The sequence below is a fragment of the Pelophylax lessonae genome, assembly GCF_965119305.1.
Source record: "Pelophylax lessonae genome assembly, chromosome: 2".
NCBI classification, from domain to species: domain Eukaryota; kingdom Metazoa; phylum Chordata; class Amphibia; order Anura; family Ranidae; genus Pelophylax; species Pelophylax lessonae.
Window position 1 is genome coordinate 605,542,168 of NC_138769.1, and position 22,008 is coordinate 605,564,175.

General features: G+C 44.0%; 1 protein-coding gene across 1 annotated transcript in view; it reads right to left on the reverse strand.

The window, feature by feature from the left end:
* The window catches only part of LOC309546727 (sterol O-acyltransferase 2-like), a gene marked incomplete at its 5' end in the record, with an annotated part of 178,357 nt that overhangs the window by 40,136 nt on the left and 116,213 nt on the right, over positions 1 to 22,008 (reverse strand). The window contains 3 exons of the mRNA XM_082246428.1: positions 4,369 to 4,428; positions 8,132 to 8,259; positions 11,554 to 11,606. Coding sequence (XP_082102554.1) covers positions 4,369 to 4,428; positions 8,132 to 8,259; positions 11,554 to 11,606 — 241 coding nt within the window. The remainder of the gene's footprint in view (positions 1 to 4,368; positions 4,429 to 8,131; positions 8,260 to 11,553; positions 11,607 to 22,008) is intronic.

Consider the following 22,008-nt stretch of genomic DNA (forward strand, 5'->3'; position numbering starts at 1 on the left):
AGTCGGAGTCGGTTGTCGGAAGCACCATACTAACAAGCCGAAAATCGGCAGATCGGTCGTCGGACGAAAATTTCCGGCCATATTTCGACTCGTGTGTACGGGGCTTTAGTAAGTCCTCCTAACTCAAAGGATAGATCCCATTTGGGAAAAACTTTAAAGGCTGTAAGCCTATTTCGCATTAAGGCTTTAAAAAGCCCTAATAATTAAAGCTTCCTGTGACAGAGTTTTCTCAAAAAACAAAACAAGAGCCACTACTTGGGTTTTCAGGGTGCTGGATGCCAGCCCCTTCTCCATTCCTTCACGGAGAAATTCCAAAACTGAAATTATATTTTTAACTTGAAGTTTCCTAAAAGAACACCAAGAATTATATTTCTTCCAGACCTTCATATAGATAGCTCTAGTCACTTTTTTCCTACTGGAAAGGAGAGTGGAAATACGTTTTTCTGACAGGCCTCTAGCCCTTAGGAGGTCCTCTTCAGAAGCCAAGCTGTCAATTGAAGCCAATCCAATTCAGGATAGTTCAGGGTTCCTTGAGTCAGAAGCTCTTTCCTGTATGGAAACTTCCAGGGAGGTCTTGTGCTAGATTTAGAAGTAGAGCAAACCATGGCTTTTTTGGCTAAAAGGGAGTAATCAGGATTAGATCTGTAGCTTCTTCCCTGAACTTCCTGAGGACCAGTGGTAACCACTGGAAGGGGGGAACGCAAAACAAAAAGGTAAGTCCCAAGGATGAGCAAGGGCGTCCAGGCTCAGAGGCTGATTTTCCCTGTGAAGGGAAAAGAATACTGGAGCTTTGCTTGCCAACAAATCCACCAAGGGATGACCCCAGAGCTCTGATCATGAGAAACACCTCCAGATTCAGGCTCTATTCTGCGTCTAAAACTTTCTTCCTGCGTAGAAGATCCGCCAGGAGATTCTGTGAACCCTTCAGGTGGACAGCTGTCAGGGAAGCCACATTTTGTTTTGCCCAAAAAAGCAATTGTGTGGCCAGATCTAAGAGGCTTTTGCTCCTCGTTCCCACTAGTTTTGATACATAGGCTACTGCCGTCTTGTTGTCCAAAGGACCTGGACATGTTGGCCCTGATCCTTTGATGGAAGGACTATAGACCCAGAAAGATGGTTTTCAACTCCCGCCAGTTGGAAGATCTCCTGGCTTCTGTCTTGGACCAAGTACCGTGAAGGGTATAGTTGTCTAAGTGGGCTCCTTAGCCCCCTGCTCTTGTATCTGTGGTCAGCCTTTTGTTCAGAGGGAAGGACCAAACTAGGCCGTTTGTTAGATTCACCGGGTTCCGCCATAATCAGAGAGCTCTCTTTACCTTTGTAGAGATTCTGATTAGTCTTTCTAAGGATTGTGGATGTGACCACTTCCGAAGAATGTCCATCTGAATGGGGCGAGAAAGTAATCTAGCCCACTGGACGGCTGGAATGGATGCAGTCAAGAGGCCCAGTGCTGCCATGGCAGTCCGAACAGACACTTTGAGATTGGTCTGAATCGGAGCCACTGCGGACTGAACTTTTACCATCTTCTCTTGAGGGGGAAACACTCTTTGAAGCACAGAATGAATGGTGTATCCCAAAAACCGGATGTCCTGGGATGGGGTCACGTTGGACTTTTCTAAATTTAGAAGCCAACTCAAACTCTCGAGATGAATTTAAGCCTTCTGAAGATTTTCTAACATCTGCTCTTTGGAATCTGCAAAAAGTAGTAAGTCGTCCAAACAAGGGACTACACATCCGGAAAGTTTGTACCTTATCGACTTGTATAGACACTTTAGGTTTAGAATCAAACAAAATTTTCCTGAAGGCTTGTTCACAAAGAAGACATGTGAATAGAAGCCCCGGCCTTCCTGTTCCTTGGGAACCTGGATGACTACTTCATGTTGCATCAGCTCCTGTAACAGAGACATCATTGCAGAAGCTTTTACTTGGTTCTTTGGAAACGGAGTGACAAAGAACCTGCTTGGGGGGGTTTCTGAAAACTCCAGATTGTAACCCAAGACACAATGCTTTGGATGAATGGACTTGGAGAGGCTTGTTCCCATTGTGGGAGGAACAACCTCAATCTTCTTCCCACCGGCAGAGGAGACGTTATTTACTTTTGGAAGGCTGATCTGCGGGCTTGTAAAAGAACCCCACCTCTACCTTTGCCCTTATATGCGCCTTGCACAAGGGGCCACGCTGCTGTGAAGCGTTCCATATGCATTATGTGTCCTGCCAATGCAAGGACCCCTTAGACCTGTGGTCTTTTTAGAGAGAAAAGCCTTCTTTTTATCCGTCGTTCTATCCAGGACTGATTCCAGTTCTGGGCCCAACAAAAGAACCCCAGAAAAAAGGCAGCCAGCACAATTTGATCTTAGAAGCTGAGTCTCCGACCATTTTTTCAACCAAATAGCATGCCTGGCTGAGTAGACCAGAGCTGAGGATCTAGCAGACATTTTATTTGATTCTGCTGAGGCATCAGCCATGTACTTAACTGCCTTAAACAGTAAAGTAAAGGATTCCAATAAATCTTTCCTAGGTGTCCCAGCTTCCGCATAAGTTTTGAGCTGTCCCAACCAGCACTCCAAATTCCTGGCCACCACTGTGAATGCCATATCTGGCTTAAGACTGGACCCAGAGGAGTCCCCAGCTTTCCTAAGGAGTGAATATGCCCTTTTTTCCATTGCATCCCTAAAATGCCCATGTCTTCAAACGCCAAATCAGAGCGGCAAGATACTTGAGAAAAGGCTGTATCAACCCTAGGCCTTTCCCAAAAGGAAATCTTCTCTTAAGAGTTTTGGGAGAAGAAGGGGGCTTTTTCAGGTTCCTTCCATTCTTTTTTAATGATATCTATCAGAACCTTGTGCACTGGGAAAACCCTGTGTTTGACCTCATCCAAACCCTGATACATTTTATCATGTACAGACATCTTCCTGAATTTCTAGCATAGTGTAGATTGCCCTAAGCAAATCATCTACTTCCTCTAATGAAAGCTTGCATTTGGAAGATTTACCAACATCTTCCTCTGAATCTCTAGGGGACGGAAGGGTACTTACTCCTTCTACCCCTGAGTCACTGGCCCCTGCCGACTTTGAGGTGGATGCCAAGGAGCTAGATAAGGTACTCTGCTGGGAGTCCATTTGTGCTGCTGAAGCTTTACCCATAAGGAACGAAATCGAGCTCAGAGTATCGGTTAACTCTTTCATAGAAGAAAATCCCTATACTGCTGTGCAGGTTCTTCTTTAACAAGGTCCACTTACCAGTTTTGGACAAAGGTTTTGGCTAAGTATCCTCAAAGAATTCTTGCAAGAAGGATATTTCCTTAATACAGAGGGAGACCTGGATTTCACAGTGGCTTAGTCTTTGAACACCAAGGTGAATTGAAAAAAAGTGAAGTACTTAGTGCAAACCAGCCAACACCCAGACAAGACTATGAAAATACTCCCAGCAAATCACTGTAAGGCTCCCACAGGAGGCAAAGAAAAACCACAATAAGGACCAGTAGTAAAGATGAAGGTACCCCTCTTACCTGTGCCTGACCGGTGCTAGTGGCGCCTGCATCCGCCGATACTGCCGAACTCTCATCCATCCTGTGCAGAGAGTGCAGTGGAAAGGACAGACCTTGCTAAAAGGGCCGTTTCTGGCGTCCCATGTTCCAGGGACCGGAAGCTCCGATCACTGACCTGCTGGTGATCCCTGCGTTCCAAACGGTCGGAACCATTGCCGCAATGCCCTCGCCGGAAGTCCCGCCTGCCGGACATTCGCGCTCACCAGCCGGGACCCGGGCCCGTCATACCGGGAAATTTGAATAATCAAACTTCGGCCTAGGCAGCCATAGCCCAAGACCTGAGGCTCCCGGGAACCCAGGCGAAAAGATCCGGCGAGGCCTCCCCTTCCCTGAGGAAGAAGGATCAGCAACTCCAAACCCCCCCCCTGCATGAACGGGTGCTGGGATGGTCGAAGAAAAAAGAAAACAAACAACGAGAAGGTAAGTTACCCTTTCCCCACCTGGAGAGAGCGCAGACCCCCTGAGGTTCCTAGAAGCGCTTCCACCATGGCGGAGGAAACACAATAACTGAAGGCATGGTGGAAGAGGAGGGATTTAAAGACTGCAGTGTTTCCTGGTAAAATAGGTGGAGCTATGCTCTCTCCAGGTGCTGTCCTGAAAGGCGATTTGAGAAAAATGAATGAAAGATCCCCATGATACATTTTTGAATGATTTTTCGGCTAGTGTATGTCTAGCATTTGTTAGGATTATTTACATTAGTAGTTAGAAACATTAGACATTAAACATCTACTTGTAAAAACAGAACTAGAATATAACTCGGGTAAAGTATTTCCATCTGCTCACTAAACTAATATAATAAAAAAAGATTGGAGATATCCACTTACTCTAGCAGGGAAGCACGATGCACAAATATTTTCCTCCTTTCAGACACTGGTTCCTGGGGTCTAAATCACAAACAGCAATACAGTGTATTTGAGTATAAAATGTATATTATGCACATATAAAAATGCATTTTTTCAAACCTGACATGAGATATATTTAATCCTCTTCATATAATTATCATATGATAACTGGATGCCAAGTGGAAGAAGGGCAGAGGTAACAGCCATCAGGGAAATGATTACAGTTGTATAAGCCACAATACACTCCAGTAGGCCAGTGTTTCTCAACCTTTTTCAGTCAAGGCACCCTTTAAAAATTATGGAAATCTTGAGGCACCCTTTAAAAATCACGGACTGTCTCAAGGCACCCCATTCTAAAATGTAAAATCTATTCTAATCGTTTTACATAATGCAGCAACATCCATAAATTCAAGGAGGACACCCAACGTTAAAGGTGATTTATTCTTCCAAAGCAAATACGCTTTTCCACACTGGTACTGATTAGTATTCCAATGTTTACTTTCTCCCTCAGTTTGTCTCCATCACTCAGTTAATGTGACCTCACAGTTGATGGAGAGGGGCAGGGGAGGGTCACACAAGGATGCTATGCAGACGACTGATATCCTCATTAATCAGCTGATGATGTCATTGGTCGTTAGGACTCCGGAAGCTACAGGGTTGTTATGGTGGACAATGAAAAGCTGTGACTTAGTGTAACTAAAAGGCAGGCTTCATCCACACGCTGGCTTGCAAACCATTTTTGGGCAATTTGTAGGCATTTTGCCAAGGCACCCATGAAGAAACCTCAAGGCATCCCAGGCAACCTGGCACATTGGTTGAAAAAGGCTGCATTAGGCATGTTCACACTGTTCCGACACAAGTGTAACTTATTGTAACTTTTTACACTCTACGGCATTGAAGTCATATCAAAGTCGAACCAAAGTAGTGCAGGAACCTTTATCAAAGTTGGACCAGTTAGGACAGCTCTCAAAGGGAACCATTGATTTATATACGTCTTGCGACATGTGCTCTCAAAGTCAGAGCCTATGTTGCTCCCATGTGAACCAGGCCTTAATAATCACTACTCTACTTGAACTCATTAAAAAAAATAAAAAATACAACAGGTGCTATTACAAAAGCTTCTTCAAACAATGTATTTTCTTTTTTAAATTTATTAAAACCTACTATGTCAAACACAAAAACGGCAACGTAAAATTCTCCAGCCATATGTTATTTAAATTTTGATGCCATCTTAAAACCTTTAAAAAAAAAAAAGTACAGCCAAAGCTCGTTTGGCTGTATTTCTCCTGTGGATCACAAGAGTGCAGTTCGTTCTGAACTCCTGTAACCTGTTTTCAGCAGACAGCAGGCTAAAGTCCGCTGTCAGCCGACGTCACTGTGCAAGAACAGGCTGGGGCAAGATCGGGACAATATGGTCGGGATCTGCCCCCAACCCTGGACCAGCACCTGGTGAGAGGCTGAGCTAACCGCTCACACCCCTCCACAGCCCAGCGCTCCATTGAGCGTGGAATGGGGGGGGGGGGTGGTACAAAGCAGAGTGCCAGTGACTGACAGTCACCAGCTCTCTGCTCACAGAGCACTGTGAACCAGCACTCAGCGGTGTTTGATCACTCACTTAGGTAAGTATGATTCTTAAAAAAAAAAAGAAAAGAATACAGAACTTCTCTTTTAACCACTTTAAGACTGGAAGGATTTGCCCCTTAATGACCAGGCCCTATTTTGCGTTTCGGCACTGCATTATTTTCACGGACAATTGCGCGGTCGCACGACGCTGTACCCAAATAAAATTGATGTCCTTTTTTCCCCACAAATAGAGCTTTCGTTTGGTGGTATTTGATCACCTGTGAAATTTTTATTTTTTGTGCTATAAACAAAAAAAGAGCGACAATTTTGAAAAAAAAAAACAATGTTTTTCACATTCTGCAAAAAACATTCCCAAAAAAAAAATAAAAAATCTAAATTTTTTAACATTTTAGGCCAATTTGTTTTCGGCTACCTATTTTTGGTAAAACAAAAAAAAATCCCAATAAGCGTATTTTGATTGGTTTGCGCAAAAGTTAATCGTGTCTACTAACTACGGGAAAGATTTATGTAATTTTTATTGTTTTTTTTATTTTGTTTTTTTACTAGTAACGGTGGCGATCTGCAATTTTTTGTGAGACTGCAACATTGCAGTGGACAGATCGGACCCCTAACTGACATTTTTGACACTTTTTGGGGTACCAGTGACATTACTACAGTAATCACTCAGTGCTAAAAATATGCACTGTTACTGTAATAATGACACTGGCAGGGAAGGGGCTAACCCTATGGGTGATCAATGGTTTAAATGTGAGCCTAGGGGAGTAATTCTAACTGTGGGGGGGCGTGGCTTGTGAAATGACCATAGAGACATGTGATCCTATATAGAAGGATCACATGAGCTCTGTGATCATTTCAGGGAGAAGAGTGGTCAGCTGTGTTTACAACAGCCAACCGTCCTTCTCACTCAGCGGGGAGCGATCGCGGGTGCCCGGCGGCAACCCGCGGCCGCCGGTCCCGTGGATTGGCATCCCCGCTGCCTAGTGGGGGCCGGAGCGAGCTGCCCCCCAGCACCATTTCCGCGAACTGACGTACCCCTACATTGATTCGCCCAGCCGAGCCAGCCTGCCGCAGTAAAACTCACCCCCTAGCTTCCCGCGCGCGACCGACGTAGATCTACATTGGTTTGCGCAGGAGAGCCACCCTGCCGCAGTAAATCTGCGGCGGGTGGTCGGGAAGTGGTTAAGCTGGACATACATGGTTAGATTTTCGTTCATATGAAATTCTGAAATGTCATTACTCCGAGCATTCCACCTAATTTCATTAGAAAGCCCTTATAAATGTAACGTATGTGTGTCTTAGAAATGTGGCCCTGGCTCTGATTTCAAATGCAAATGTGTTACATTAAACCTAAATTAAAGCATATCTATGGTCGATAATATCGATTATAGGGTGGAACATGTAACATGTTCCCAGTGCTGCAGCCCCTGCCAGCCACCCCCTCCCTGTGGCAGCTGTAGGGGTGAAGTTCCCCATACTAGCTGTCACGGTTTGAAAAAAACATGGCCGTGCAGGGAGCAGTGATCTGCTGATCGTGAGTGCAATGCTTTTCAGGCTTCAACTATTAAAAAAATAATAAATGCACATTTTTTACCTGTAAAGAATGTGCTTTTATTTATTTATTTATTTTTAAAGTGAACTTATCCTTTAATTTTCCACACTGTATTTTAGTTATTTCAACTTCAGATATTGTCTACCTCCATTAACCTGATCTATCATGAAATTTGAAGATGTACTTGAGGAAATCGCACACATTTACTTCCTTGAATTCTGTGACACATATTCACTATGCCCTGTCAGTAGCACTGCTGTGTCATACATTTAACAGAGGTGCTGAGAGGAGGAGTTTCAGGCGGTGGAGTTAGTAAAAAAAAATGACAGCTTGCTGGCAGCAATGTTCCATGGGATATGTAGTCCTTAGAAATTGAACACAAACAGCTGAGGAGAAGCTGCAAAGCATACATGAAACCAGAAAGTTGTGGAAAGAGATGGCCAGCAAACAGTACAGAACTCACAGGATGAAAGGAGATATTTCCAAGCTTACATTGAAAGTTTAAAAATAACTATCAACTGTATTGTAATTTCAATGCTGATGTTATAAAATGAATATGTATGCTGTGCCTAAATATCTACTTTAACACATTAACATATCCATTTATCTCACCGTTTATTGATAACAGATTTTCCAGTTTTATTTCCATTTCTGTATGATTGCACAGCCTCTGTCATGGCTTTATCAAGAAGGGTCCTTAAATGATTGTTTACATCCTCCAAAATCTCTGTCTTTACACCCTAGAAAACAGAGGTTTCATATTCTGTTAAAGTTAAAGTCCAATTTAAAGCACCTAAGGCAGAAGGTTTTTTTTATCTTAATGCATTCCAAAAGCCTTTTCTGTGCAGCAGGCCCCCCTCAACCCCCTAATACTTACTTGAGCCCCCTCTCGGCTGTCTGAGGAGAAATAGGGGACTCGGCTCGGATGCCCTGATAGCAAGCTGCTTGTTCTGGGGGCACCCAACAGGAGAGAGGGGCCAGGAGCAATGAGAAGGAAGCCGAGAAGAGGAGGATCTGAGCTGCTCTGTGTAAAACAACTAATGTAAAGGGATCCTGAGGCGTGGAGGGGGGCGGTGTAATGTAAAGGGGTCCAGAGTTGCCGGGGCTGTGTAATGTAAAGGGGTCCAGAGGTGCAGCGGCTGTGAATTGTAAAGGGGTCCAGAGGTGCAGCTGCTGTGAAATGTAAAGGGGTCCAGAGGTAGGGGGGCTGTGTAATGTAAAGGAGTACAGAGGTAGGGGGGCTTTGTAATGTGAAGGGGTCCAGAGGTACGGGGGCTGTGTAATGTGAAGGGGGTCTTCCTACATTTTATCAGCAGTTATAGCCGCAGTCCTATAGATTTCTATTAGATTGCGTGTTTTTTTTCTACACCAAAAGTCCCACATGCTGCATCTTTGGCGCACTTTCAGAAAACAGGAAAATCATTTTTCTGGGGGGGAGTGACACCATGTTTTACTGCACCAGGTGACACCAATCCTAGTGGCGCCACTGGCAGTAGCACACAGTAAGTGTGTCACTGCCAGTTACATGTATTTCTGTCTGGCGCCTCAGGTCAGTCTGCGCCATTTTTGCAGAGGAGGGGGGGGGGCCTGGCCGCATACCTCCCAACTTTCTGACATGAGAATGAGGGACCCCTATTAGCAAAAGTATGTAGTATGTATGAATTTACAAATGCAGCAATTTAGAAATTGTATTGAAAGGTTTAACACTGTAAAACACTTTTTGAAAGATAAGCAGTGCATTTTATATATAACTATATAAATCAGACCAAAATGAAGGACAAATGAGGAGGAAAGAGGGACAGAGGGACTTTGTGAGTCCTTATGCAGGTTATGTGAAAAAGGAGGAAAAATGTACTTATAAGGGTTTTATACGTATACACAAATGTTTTGCCTTTCATTTCTATTTTAAACTAAATGAGTTGTTTTACAAGGTTAGGGTTTACATATACTTTAAGTCTGTAAGCTCTCCATAGTAAGGCCATCTGAAATCTATTATATTTGTAGCACCCTCTAGTGTGCTACTAGAGTAGGAATAGGTAAAACATATTCTGACTCATGTTTAAACCCTGTGTCTCTAATTGGGTCAGGGATACTAGAGTTTAGGGCAGCATGACTTATACAGTACAGACAGCTCTCTGGTGCCTCCCCCTGGTTCTGAAAAGATGGAGAACATTCTAATAACTAGAGGGCAGAGGCTACAAGGGCTGTTCTACATATTTAGGGGTGCTGATTCAATCCCCAGGACATGGGCTTGGCAGGGACTAAATGAGCCCTTAAATAGGAATGAGTCATGCTGGGAAAGGTTTTGGGAGGGGGGTGCTCTGCCTTAGGGTGGGGCTCAGGTGCTTGCCTTAGAGGATCCTGACAACAGAAGAAGCTTGGAGGGAGTCTTCCCTGAGAGGCAGCGGGAGCAAGGAGGACAGTGTGAGTACTACAGCACAATGCAGAGACTTACAAGGGGAAAGACTGCCACATGTAGCAGGTCTCTCTTGAAAACAGCGGTGTGCTTAAGTCTACTTTCCCTGGGAGGTTTCCAGAGTCAGTAGACTGGGGAAGAGGCAGCCAGGTGGGCTGGGGAAGAGGCAGCCAAATGGCTAGCACTTGCTGAAGTGGTATAGCTGGGACCAGTGTCTACAGGGGAGTTGGAGGTACTCCAGGATGCAGTTCATAACTCAATGTGTTACTCTCTAAAGGGAGAGAGCCTTTAAGGGGCTGTTGCTACTGTAGAGGAATCAATTAGAGCTGTACAGACCAAGGAGGGGGAATCAGTTGGAGTTGTACAGAGGATCACAATAGAGCTGTATATAGGGAGGAAGTTGTCCTGGGTTTTGTTTTTTTTTAGGGTAACAAACAGATCCTGTTTCCTTAAAGCATGTTATACAACACATTCTGAGTGCTGTGTCATTTGGCCCCCTGTAACACCTAAAAAACCTGGCTGATCATGCCAGTTTCTGCCCTTCCCCTGTAAACTGACCACGGTATATCATGGCTGCTGAAGCCTGACACCGTGGTCAGTTTACCTGCCTCTCTGCAGTCCTGCACTGTTCTCTCTGTTCTCCTCTCCCCCCTCCCCTCCCTGCCTGTCTGCTCATGTCAGCTCCTACCCCTCCACTCCTGCTACTCTCATATTTATTAAAAAATAATCCCATCCACTCGGAGCTGCTCTGATATAGGTACAGATCGGCATATTTTTTCTATAAGACAGGCACAGTAACACTTAGTGTTATATTACAAAATGGATTCGATGATTTTATAGTAGTGGCTTAACAACCACTTTAATGTTATGATGCCTGGCTGTGCAGCAGTGGGGAACCCAGTCATCTGCTTTATTTAAACTGTAACTTCTCCCTTTATTTTGGAAGGCTCTACATGGTATTATATACAGTACATTTATAATAATACTAGTGAAAGATCAGTTTCAGGTAGATTAGAGTACAGGCAATGCTGTTGACTTTGCCAGCAAAACTTCCAGAGCTCTGTTCCTCTAACAGGCTAATAACAGGTAAGTGTTTGCTAACTTGAATTGCTTACTTGTCTGTTAGCTGCCCAAGCAGCTGCTGGAAAATACAGGAGGAGCTGCATCGTAAAAGGGTTTAGGAGAGACACCGATGCTGTGTCTCTGCCTGCCCTTGCTTTGCCATTCGAAAAGCACAGCCAGAGATGATTCTTCAGGCATGCTTTGTAACTGGCAAAGCTGAGGGAGGTGGCTAAATCGCTAAACCGGAACACCTTTTTGATGCACTTTGGAACGGGAAGCATGATGTTGTGGTACGCTGCACTGCAGAAAAATGCATTTTGCACTACAATGCAAACATTTGTGTTTGTTAAGGTGCCCAATGGAGGGCTTTGCATAAAATGCATACTGCAGAAAAATGTGTGCACCACATCTATAGTGTGGTGTGATGTAAGCCATCTCACTGTAAAACCCAACCATGGTTTTTGATTTCCTCCATTTTTAAATTACCCCCCCCCCCCCACCTCATTATAGAGGATAAACTGACCCAAACCATGTATACATTTTGCCAACCACTTACCTCCATGTGCCTTCTCCATTCAATAAGACTGTCAATGTGATCAGATGCACCACCTTCAGTAATAAAGACAGCAGTCAGGATTGAAATGTATGCATACCGAATTTGTGTGCAATGGGCACAGAAGCACAGAATCATTCACATCAGCAGCTTCCATATAAGCAATCATGTTATAACAGTACGGATTATTGGCTCCTTTTGGTCTGAAATGCTGTCCAATGGCCCGTACACACGATGCAAAAATCAGACGACAGATCGTCAGTTTTTTTGGGGGGTTTTTTTGCATGCTAGTCGCATATTGAAAATGGGGAGGTTACTAAAGTTACGAAAATTCTCATACGACAGAATAAAAAAAAAAAAATCGAAAGTGATGTCATGTGATGTAGTGTATTTGTATTGTATTTTCGGAAGACAACTGTACTGATTAAACTAAAATCGTACAAGAAAAGAAATCGTGTTTGTACGATCGGATAATATCGGATGAACTGTCCTGATCAGCTTTCGAAAGCTCTGTACTAACAATCTGCATGATCGCTTTGAAAGCATTATTTTTCCTTCGGTTTTCGGATAGTGTGTACGGGCCACAAAAATTCATTTCAGCAGTAGAGTTTACAAAAATAATCGAATAAGAGTGCAAAAAAAATAATGATTCTTCCCCTTTTTCTGTTTTTTCCTGTTAAATATATTATATACAAATAGGACCAGCACTTTTATAATACACTTTCTCAAATCAGGAAGTCATGGGTGATGAAATGGGTCAGAATGTGATATCCAGATGTTACTGGTTAGTTCCCCATCCTCCATCTTGGTTTCTGGTCTCTCATTCAATTATGTACATGCAAGCAATTTAGCATGGAATAAAAGTTTTTTTCTGTATGTGGCTGCACTATGGTTGGTGTTTATGTTTTTATTTACATGGTCAATCTGCACTCTAAATGAGGAGAATATCTTATTTGGGAATATAAATGAAAAGTAAAGAAGTTTAATATTAATAAAAGCAAGCCCAGTGACTTGTGGGCATAGACTCGGCATGTGGATTGATGCATGAGGAAGGGAGTGCATGTGGTGATTTATTTTTAAAATGTTTGTGCGCATTTTAGCATATGTGAGAACATTTATTTTATATACAGGTACTTGTATATTTGTGAAACAGGATTACACTATATTGCATATTTTGTTTTTGATAAAAATCTCATGAGGATTGAAGTATATAGGAGCATGTCTGGATCAAGAGGGGGAAAAAAGATTTACTGATGGATAGATTTACAACCCTTGAACATTTGGTTATCAAACAAGATGGCAATAAAAGAAGACATAATACTCTTTTCTTCAATCAAATTTAAAATGTAATGAAAAATAATGTAATGTGTAAATTAAAAAAAATAAAAATAAATTACCATTAATTTATATTAGGGTCTTTTAGTTGGTACTCGTCGATACCAGTTATCAATACCTACTGCAACTTTTTTGTTTACACTTCAGCTGTCAGCAATGGTACAAAGCATTGAAATGTTATTTTGCAAATTAAATAAATTTATTTTTTTTTAATTCTGCGCTTTTTTTGTGAGACGTGTAAATATATGTTAAAGGTGTAAAAAAATTTATGAACAAAGCAGATGTAGCACCCTACAAGGTAGGTTCTAGGCAAAGTATAGTGGGCCTTGGCTGCCTAACAGCAGGGCCATGATTTTCAGCTGGGCTGTCATGTCTCCCAGATGTTGCTATTGAGGCTGGGGAGTCTCCCCACTGGCTCCATGAGAGGAGTTTTCATTGGGCAGCGGAGGAAACCCAATCAGTGGCACATTCAGAACTATATCTACCCCAGAAGGTAGATTCTGCTGCAGAGGATTCTGGGAGTGGGTATAAGTTTGAGGGGAACGCATGACGCAGGGTCTTTGGTGGGAAGCAGAGTCCCAGGAGGGAGGGTACGGCTGTCTCTTCTCCTGCCAGAAGGATCGGGTGTCTCGGTGGCTGCCTTAGAGTCCAGAGAGAGAGCTGAGCTGAGCTGCAGAGAGGATCCGGTATGCCAAGGACCAGTGGAGATAGAGGGGTTCAGTTCCAGGAAAGCATGCACAGTTCGTGAGTACTGTGAATTGCCCCTGGGGGTCTGCCTAGTGTAGAGGGGACCACGTCGGTGAAGGTCCCTGGGATCCAGGAGCCAGCAAGTTTCAGAGGGGGTGCCTAGAGAGAGGACCCTCAAGTGTCAGAGGGGGTGCCAGTGGTTGGGCCCTGAAGAGTTAAGTGTACAGTGTTAAGGGTTGCAGCAGCACAAGCAGTTACAAGGAGCTACCTCAGTCAGTGAAGGGCTGGAGGGAGCCATTTGCAGGACTTTTGAGCTAGACATAGTGCCAAGAGTCAAGAGTTACTACAGTCCTGGATCTTCTGAGTTGTCGAAGTTTCAGCACAATTCAGCAAAACAGTATTTTCAAGCGCCAGGAAGCGTTGGTCGGCATTCAGCTGGCGTCAGGACAGCGCTAACAGGCATTTTTCTACAAAGTGTCCCAGTTAAACCTAGTTGAGCCAGAGGAGTATCCCACTCATTCCCTTCTCCCATCCCCATTACCATTACAAAATAAACAAAACAAACCAAAGATGCCGGAATGGTCATTGTCTCAGCTCTCACACCTGGGTTTTCAACTTAAATGCTTTGGAAGTGTTACTGGTAACAATGCCAGACCCACATCAGGCCTAACGCCTGGAAATTCTGCTACATTTGGGGGCTCGTCTTGGATTTTGCCATTGGTTACTGGGCTGGTTTCCCCTGGCAACAGCAGAAGGAAAACTCCATTTGTGTGCCCAGAACTGTTGTTCAAGTATCACGCCAAGTGTGAGGCTGGATCTGTGGGAGGCAGGGAGAGTGGGATGAAGCTAGAAGTACATATGGAAGGTTGCTTGTGGCAACACAAATGCTCCAGTAAAGCTTGTAATCTGATGAGAACCTTTGATATGAACTATGAAATGTACTCTGCTGTCAGAACATGGAGAGCAGGGGGAAAAAGTGTAAAAGTGCATGAATGCTGCAACTGCTTAACAGGAAGAGGCCCCAGGGACGGTGAAGATGGCGTCAGGGGTCCCAGTGGGGATGGAGAAGAGGACGCCAGTGATCCCAGTGGGGACGGTGAAGATGGAGGCCGGGGGTGTGTGCGCATGCTATGTGGACTGATGTTGACCGTGCATTCGACAGCGGGACATTTATTCTGTATAGTAATTTCACCGATACTGTGAGGATCGTAGTCGGCCATGCCGAGAGGGGCAGTGGGGCTAGCCTCGGAGACAGTATGGAAGATGAAAATTGCACGTGTATGGCTAGGAAGAGAACTATCGACCGTGCGACCAACAGCGGGATATTACTCTTGCCAAGCAAGGAGGGACAGCTGGCTTCAGCGAAGGAAGGCGTAGTTGTGGTCCTAGTGCAATTGAGAAGAGTGGATGCATGTCTGGCATGTGACATGATCCGCTTAGCAGCTATTTCTCTGTGGACTAAAGTAGAAGAGCATGGCAGGGAAAGAGTTACAGCACCGTGCGGGAAAGCGCGCCACATGCAGACCTGACTAGCAAGAGGAGTCATCGCCCAATATGGAAAAAGGGTGGAGACGGCGGGAACATCCAGCCAATCAGGAGTGACCAAAGAGACCTTATTAATATCCCCTCCTTTGGGTTGGGCTGTGCGGGAGACACGTGTAGGAGAGAGGAGCATGGCGCTCGTAAAAGAGCCGAAGAGTGTACCCGCTATCACTGCCCCCATGGGTGAAGACTCTGCCAGGCAGAACCGGGAGCAGATCCACCAGCCCGATCCGTCCCTAGTCTGAGACACCGGTATCCAGATGGTGCCCGATGGCGGACTCGCACTTTGCTCAGGAGGCGGCTGGGAGTTCCTAGGAGCGGTATGTCCTCAGTGTACCACTCTCACGTTAAGAGTGCAAGCGTGGGCCCAGTGCGGACAGTGTGGTTAGCTGCTGTTCCGGGCAGAAAAGAGCGAGGAGGGGCATGTTGCATCTGATGATGCAGTTAGAGGCCCTGCCAGCCGTCAGTGGGCCCTCATTATGTGGAAGGGGAACTTGGTCGCAGAGCTCCCTTGGAAGGGGATCCATGCCAGCACCGGTGACTGGAGGGTGGCCGGAGGATGTAGCTACCCCAGCAGTAATGGCAGGATCCGTCCCTATTAGTATTCGGCAGCCTGAAAAGCCTGCAGTTTCTCAAGCCTCACCCACCAGTACTAGTGGGGAGGAAGAAGAATGCCCTGTACCCATCAGATCCCCGTCTTTTCAGCACAAGTACGGATCAATAGAAGAAGGGATCGACAGATTGATATTGGGGGTCAGAAGCTGGGAGCAGCTCCCCAGGTCCTGATGTAGCAGTGATCATTGATAAAGAGGCCAAGGAAGCCATGGAGAGGGGGGACTTAGCTCAAAAACTGGGGTTCTGCGATACTTACATTGAGAGGATTCCAGACCTCACCCCTCCAGGAAACATTGCCAGAGCCAGAGACCAGAACACAGCCTATGAGAGTATGATACAGAGAGTTCTTATATCAAGTCGCGCTAAAAGTGAAAAATTGAACAAATAAAGTCCATATAAGTCCTTAAATTGGTGTAATCCTTAGTTTTCAAACCAGGCTCCTTATGGATGTATGCTTACCCAGGGCCAGATTAACGTAGGGGCTATTGGAGCTGCAGCTCCAGGCCCCTACCTTTATATAGGCCCCAGGTTGGCCATATTCACTGTTACCGCTCTTCTGTCACTTGTAAACACAGAAGTCTGGCTTCTATGCTCGCTTCCCCAGGCAGCTCCCTCAGAACCTCCCCACACAGCACGAAGGCCGGACAAGGAGGGACAGTTGCCGATGCATGGATGTGTTTATGGGCTTCAGAGACAGCATCCCATGTGGAATTAGGCATGCATGGCTGCACCCTTCCTCCTCTGGGTGCATGCCAAGGCACGGCCCTTAAGGCCCTTCAAAACCCTCAGCGCCAAGCCCATGATGCTCTTAATCCGGCCCTGTGCTTACCAGAAAGGTAAAATTTAAATGCAGGTTCTTTGTAATATATCTTGTCCACTTGATGGAAAGCCGGAACCGGTAAGCTCGTGGTGACTCAGTGGGTACAGAGCATTGATGGTATAGCCACCGGCCGGACGACTCCTCTCGTCCGCACTTCCTTGTCGCAGTCAGATGACGTCAGTACGCCGTATCCTTACGACGATTCGTCACAGATGACGTTTTCAAAGGTGCGGACGGCGTACTGACGCCATCTATTAGAGCAAGGAGGTTGGGCTGGGTACCCGTAAATTGGTGAGGACCGCTCCGCCATCTTGGTAGAGGGAAATACGAGCCCAATAGGCAAGCACACACCAAGACCGGAACTGATTACACCAGCATATTGTATACGTGCCAAACGAGACAGCAAATGAGAAAAACTGCCACGCTGACAACATAATGTCTTTACAAATGAATAGGTAAAAAACAAGAATACGAATACATTGTGAATAACCATCAGTACATAATTAGATTAATAATGGCACCACCTAGTGGTTAAAAAGCGCATAAGAATATCTTATAATCCAATGCTCACAATATTAACGGGACAGCACCAACTAGAGGCCAGTAATATAATGGGATAAATGCAATCTGAATGTAAAAAGAAAATCCACCATGAAAATAGACTTTTAAATGGCCGTTATCCACTGCCAAATAATTTTACTAAATTGGGGATTAAACCAAGGTGATAATAATAAAGCCCACCAACTAATATCCACAGTGTACCAATCAGCCCTAACAAATGCTGCCTCAGCATAAAACATTAATAAACATTTAGATAAAATAAAGAATAAAAATAAATGATATATAGTCTCATTAAAACTAAGCGTTATCAATGAAAGCATTTAATTCAACATCAACGTTGAGTCCAAAGGGCACATATGTTTTAGCTCGATGAATCCAAGTCATCTCTAATTTAGAGATGCCTCTAACCAAAGGCTCACCCCTCCAATGAGGCACAAATTTGTCTATCCCTAAAAATAATGTATTTTTGGGATTTTTGTCATGAACCAAGGCATAGTGTTTGGACACTGAGTGTTTAGGGAATCCCTTGAGGATATTGGACACATGTTCATTTAATCTTACTTGTAAGGGTCGTTTAGGTCTTCCTATATATTGAAGCCCGCATGGGCACTGGAGCAAATAAACAATACCAGTGCTCATGCAGGAAATAAAAGGCCTTATAGTGTGAACTCTACCTGTGTTGTTAGCTGTAAATTCTTTGACTGTTCTGCATCTATTGGAACTTAGAGAGCAGACTCGGCATCTGTTACACCTATAAAAACCGGTCATTTGGCTTAAAAATGTGGGTTTAGGCACTGGTGGTTCCAAAATGTTGGGTGCTACCCTATCCCTCAAGGTGAGAGCCCCTTTGAAAACCACTCGTGGTCTATCTGGCAGAGTGCTTCCTAAAACTGGATCATTACCAAGGATATGCCAATGACGACTAACAATGTTTTTGATACTCATATGCTGGCTTGAGAAAGGTGTGACAAAAGGCAAACTAAAGGAAGAATCACTACGATCAACTCTACACATGTTATTCAATAACTGGTCCCTATTCATTTGGCCAACTTCTATTAAGGTCTCTTGGAGAAATTTTTCATCGTACCCCTTATCGAGAAACCTCTCCGTAAGAATGTGGGCTTGGGTTTTGAATTCCTGAAAGTTGGTGCAGTTACGCCTAATGCGAAGGTATTGACCCTTGGGTATTGCGCTTAACCAAGGGGCATAGTGGCAACTATCGACAGGAATATAAGAATTCCTGTCGGTTGCTTTGAAGTATGTAGAGGTGGTAAACAAGGTAAACAATCCATCCTTGATACCTATAGTAAGATCCAGAAAGTTGATGGTGGTCTGACTACACTCATAATTTAATTGTATACCCCGATCATTGGAGTTCAGCTGGTCTAGAAATGATGTTAAATCTTTATAATGGCCATCCCAGAGGAGGAGCACGTCATCTATATACCTAGCCCAAAGCAGTATTTGTGGCCTACGATGGGCATAGATGACGTCCTCCTCCCACTGAGCCATGAATAAGTTGGCAAGAGATGGGGCATATTTAGCGCCCATGGCCACGCCAGTAACCTGGCGATAGAATTGTCCGCTGTACCAAAAATAATTGTGATGAGTTGCGAACTCCAGTAACTCCATAATGAAAGATATTTGTATTGCCGGCAGATCTGAGTCTCTATTGAGAAACATATTTACCGCATTCAATCCCACATCGTGAGGAATGACCGTGTAGAGCGAAGAGACATCGGCCGTGACCATCCAAACATGATCAGTAGGAATCAAACCTGACAGAAGGCCAATGACGTGTCTCGTGTCTTTAATGTAGGATGGTGTGGTCTGCACCAATGGCTGCAAATAAGAGTCAATGTACTTCCCCACCCGGGACGTCACAGAGTCGATGCCACTGACAATGGGACGTCCCGGGTGGGAAGTACATTGACTCTTATTTGCAGCCATTGGTGCAGACCACACCATCCTACATTAAAGACACGAGACACGTCATTGGCCTTCTGTCAGGTTTGATTCCTACTGATCATGTTTGGATGGTCACGGCCGATGTCTCTTCGCTCTACACAGTCATTCCTCACGATGTGGGATTGAATGCGGTAAATATGTTTCTCAATAGAGACTCAGATCTGCCGGCAATACAAATATCTTTCATCATGGAGTTACTGGAGTTCGCAACTCATCACAATTATTTTTGGTACAGCGGACAGTTCTATCGCCAGGTTACTGGCGTGGCCATGGGCGCTAAATATGCCCCATCTCTTGCCAACTTATTCATGGCCCAGTGGGAGGAGGACGTCATCTATGCCCATCGTAGGCCACAAATACTGCTTTGGGCTAGGTATATAGATGACGTGCTCCTCCTCTGGGATGGCCATTATAAAGATTTAACATCATTTCTAGACCAGCTGAACTCCAATGATCGGGGTATACAATTAAATTTTGAATGTAGTCAGACCACCATCAACTTTCTGGATCTTACTATAGGTATCAAGGATGGATTGTTTACCACCTCTACATACTTCAAAGCAACCGACAGGAATTCTTATATTCCTGTCGATAGTTGCCACTATGCCCCTTGGTTAATGGCAATACCCAAGGGTCAATACCTTTGCATTAGGCGTAACTGCACCAACTTTCAGGAATTCAAAACCCAAGCCCCACATTCTTACGGAGAGGTTTCTCGATAAGGGGTACGATGAAAAAATGTCTCCAAGAGACCTTAATAGAAGTTGGCCAAATGAATAGGGACCAGTTATTGAATAACGTGAGTAGAGTTGATCGTAGTGATTCTTCCTTGAGTTTGCCTTTTGTCACACCTTTCTCAAGCCAGCATATGAGTATCAAAAACATTGTTAGTCGTCATTGGCATATATTTGATAATGATCCAGTTTTAGGAAGCACTCTGCCAGATAGACCACGAGTGGTTTTCAAAGGGGCTCCCATCTTGAGGGATAGGGTAGCACCCAACATTTTGGAACCACCAGTGCCTAAACCCACATTTTTAAGCCAAATGACCGGTTTTTATAGGTGTAACAGATGCCGAGTCTGCTCTCTAAGCTCCAATAGATGCAGAACAGTCAAAGAATTTACAGCTAACAGCACAGGTAGAGTTCACACTATAAGGCCTTTTATTTCCTGCATAAGAACTGGTATTGTTTATTTGCTCCAGTGCCCATGCGGGCTTCAATATATAGGAAGAACTAAACGACTCTTACAAGTAAGATTATATGAACATGTGTCCAATATCCTCAAGGGATTCCCTAAACACTCAGTGTCCAAACACTATGCCTTGGTTCATGACAAAAATCCCAAAAATACATTATTTTTAGGGATAGACAAATTTGTGCCTCATTGGAGGGGTGAGCCTTTGGTTAGAGGCATCTCTAAATTAGAGATGACTTGGATTCATCGAGCTAAAACATATTTGCCCTTTGAACTCAACGTTGATGTTGAATTAAATGCTTTCATTGATAACGCTTAGTTTTAATGAGACTATATATCATTTATTTTTGTTCTTTATTTTATCTAAATGTTTATTAATGTTTTATGCTGAGGCAGCATTTGTTAGGGCTGATTGGTATACTGTGGATATTAATTAGTGGGCTTTATTATTATCACCTTGGTTTAATCCCCAATTTAGTAAAATTATTTGGCAGTGGATAACGGCCATTTAAAAGTCCATTTTCATGGTGGATTTTCTTTTTACATTCAGATTGCATTTATCCCATTATATTAATGGCCTCTAGTTGGTGCTGTCCTGTTAATATTGTGAGCATTGGATTATAAGATATTCTTATGCGCTTTTTAACCACTAGGTGGGGCCATTATTAATCTAATTATGTACTGATGGTTATTCACAATGTATTCGTATTCTTGTTTTTTGCCTATTCATTTGTAAAGACATTATGTTGTCAGCGCGGCAGTTTTTCTCATTTGCTGTCTCGTTTGGCACGTATACAATATACTGGTGTAATCAGTTCCGGTCTTGGTGTGTGCTTGCCTATTGGGCTCGTATTTCCCTCTACCAAGATGGCGGAGCAGTCCTCACCAATTTCCGGGTACCCAGCCCAACCTCCTTCTGCACCTTTGAAAACGTCATCTGTGACGAAACGTCGTAAGGACACGGCGTACTGACGTCATCTGACTGCGACAAGGAAGTGCGGACGAGCGGAGTCGTCCAGCTGGCGGCTATACCATCAATGCTCTGTACTTCCTGACTAATTGTGAGTTTTATTCGTTTATTTTTAATAAAATTCTAAGCTAGTTTTACACTATGGAAGCTGTTCTCTTTTTATGGCGGTGATTACCTTGTGGCCATCTTTTGGAGTCATCTGGGTCAGAATTTGCTTCAATACAAGCGTCTCTATTCATGGAGTCTGATCTACCTACAGGCGTATATATCATCTGTTTTTGGTAAGAGGCAATTTCTACTGGTGAAGGCTAGCACTGGTTCTGAAGTGTTACACGTGACTGCCCTGTTACACTTTGGCTTGTTAAACAGTTTTATTTGTTAAAAGGCGATTTCAGCTGGTGAAGGATTAGCACGGATGTTAGAGTGTTTTATGTGATTACTCCCATTCACTTTAGCGTTTTTACTGCTTTCACATGGTAAGAGGCGATTTCAGCTGGTGAAGGATAACACTGATTCCTGATTGTCACATGCGATTGCCCTTACTCACTTTGGTAAGGGGTACCTTAAGGTGTTCTATTGCATGGGATTTATTTATTTTTTCTTTTCAATATATATTTTTTTTCTTTCTAACTATCTGTGAGCATTCACATTGGTGGTGGTTATATCAACATAACACAGTTTTTTGAGCTACCCATTGAATGATCACTTGGGTGTTACAAGTCACAATATATCATTTATGCTGGGTTTTACGCTATTGCGGTTT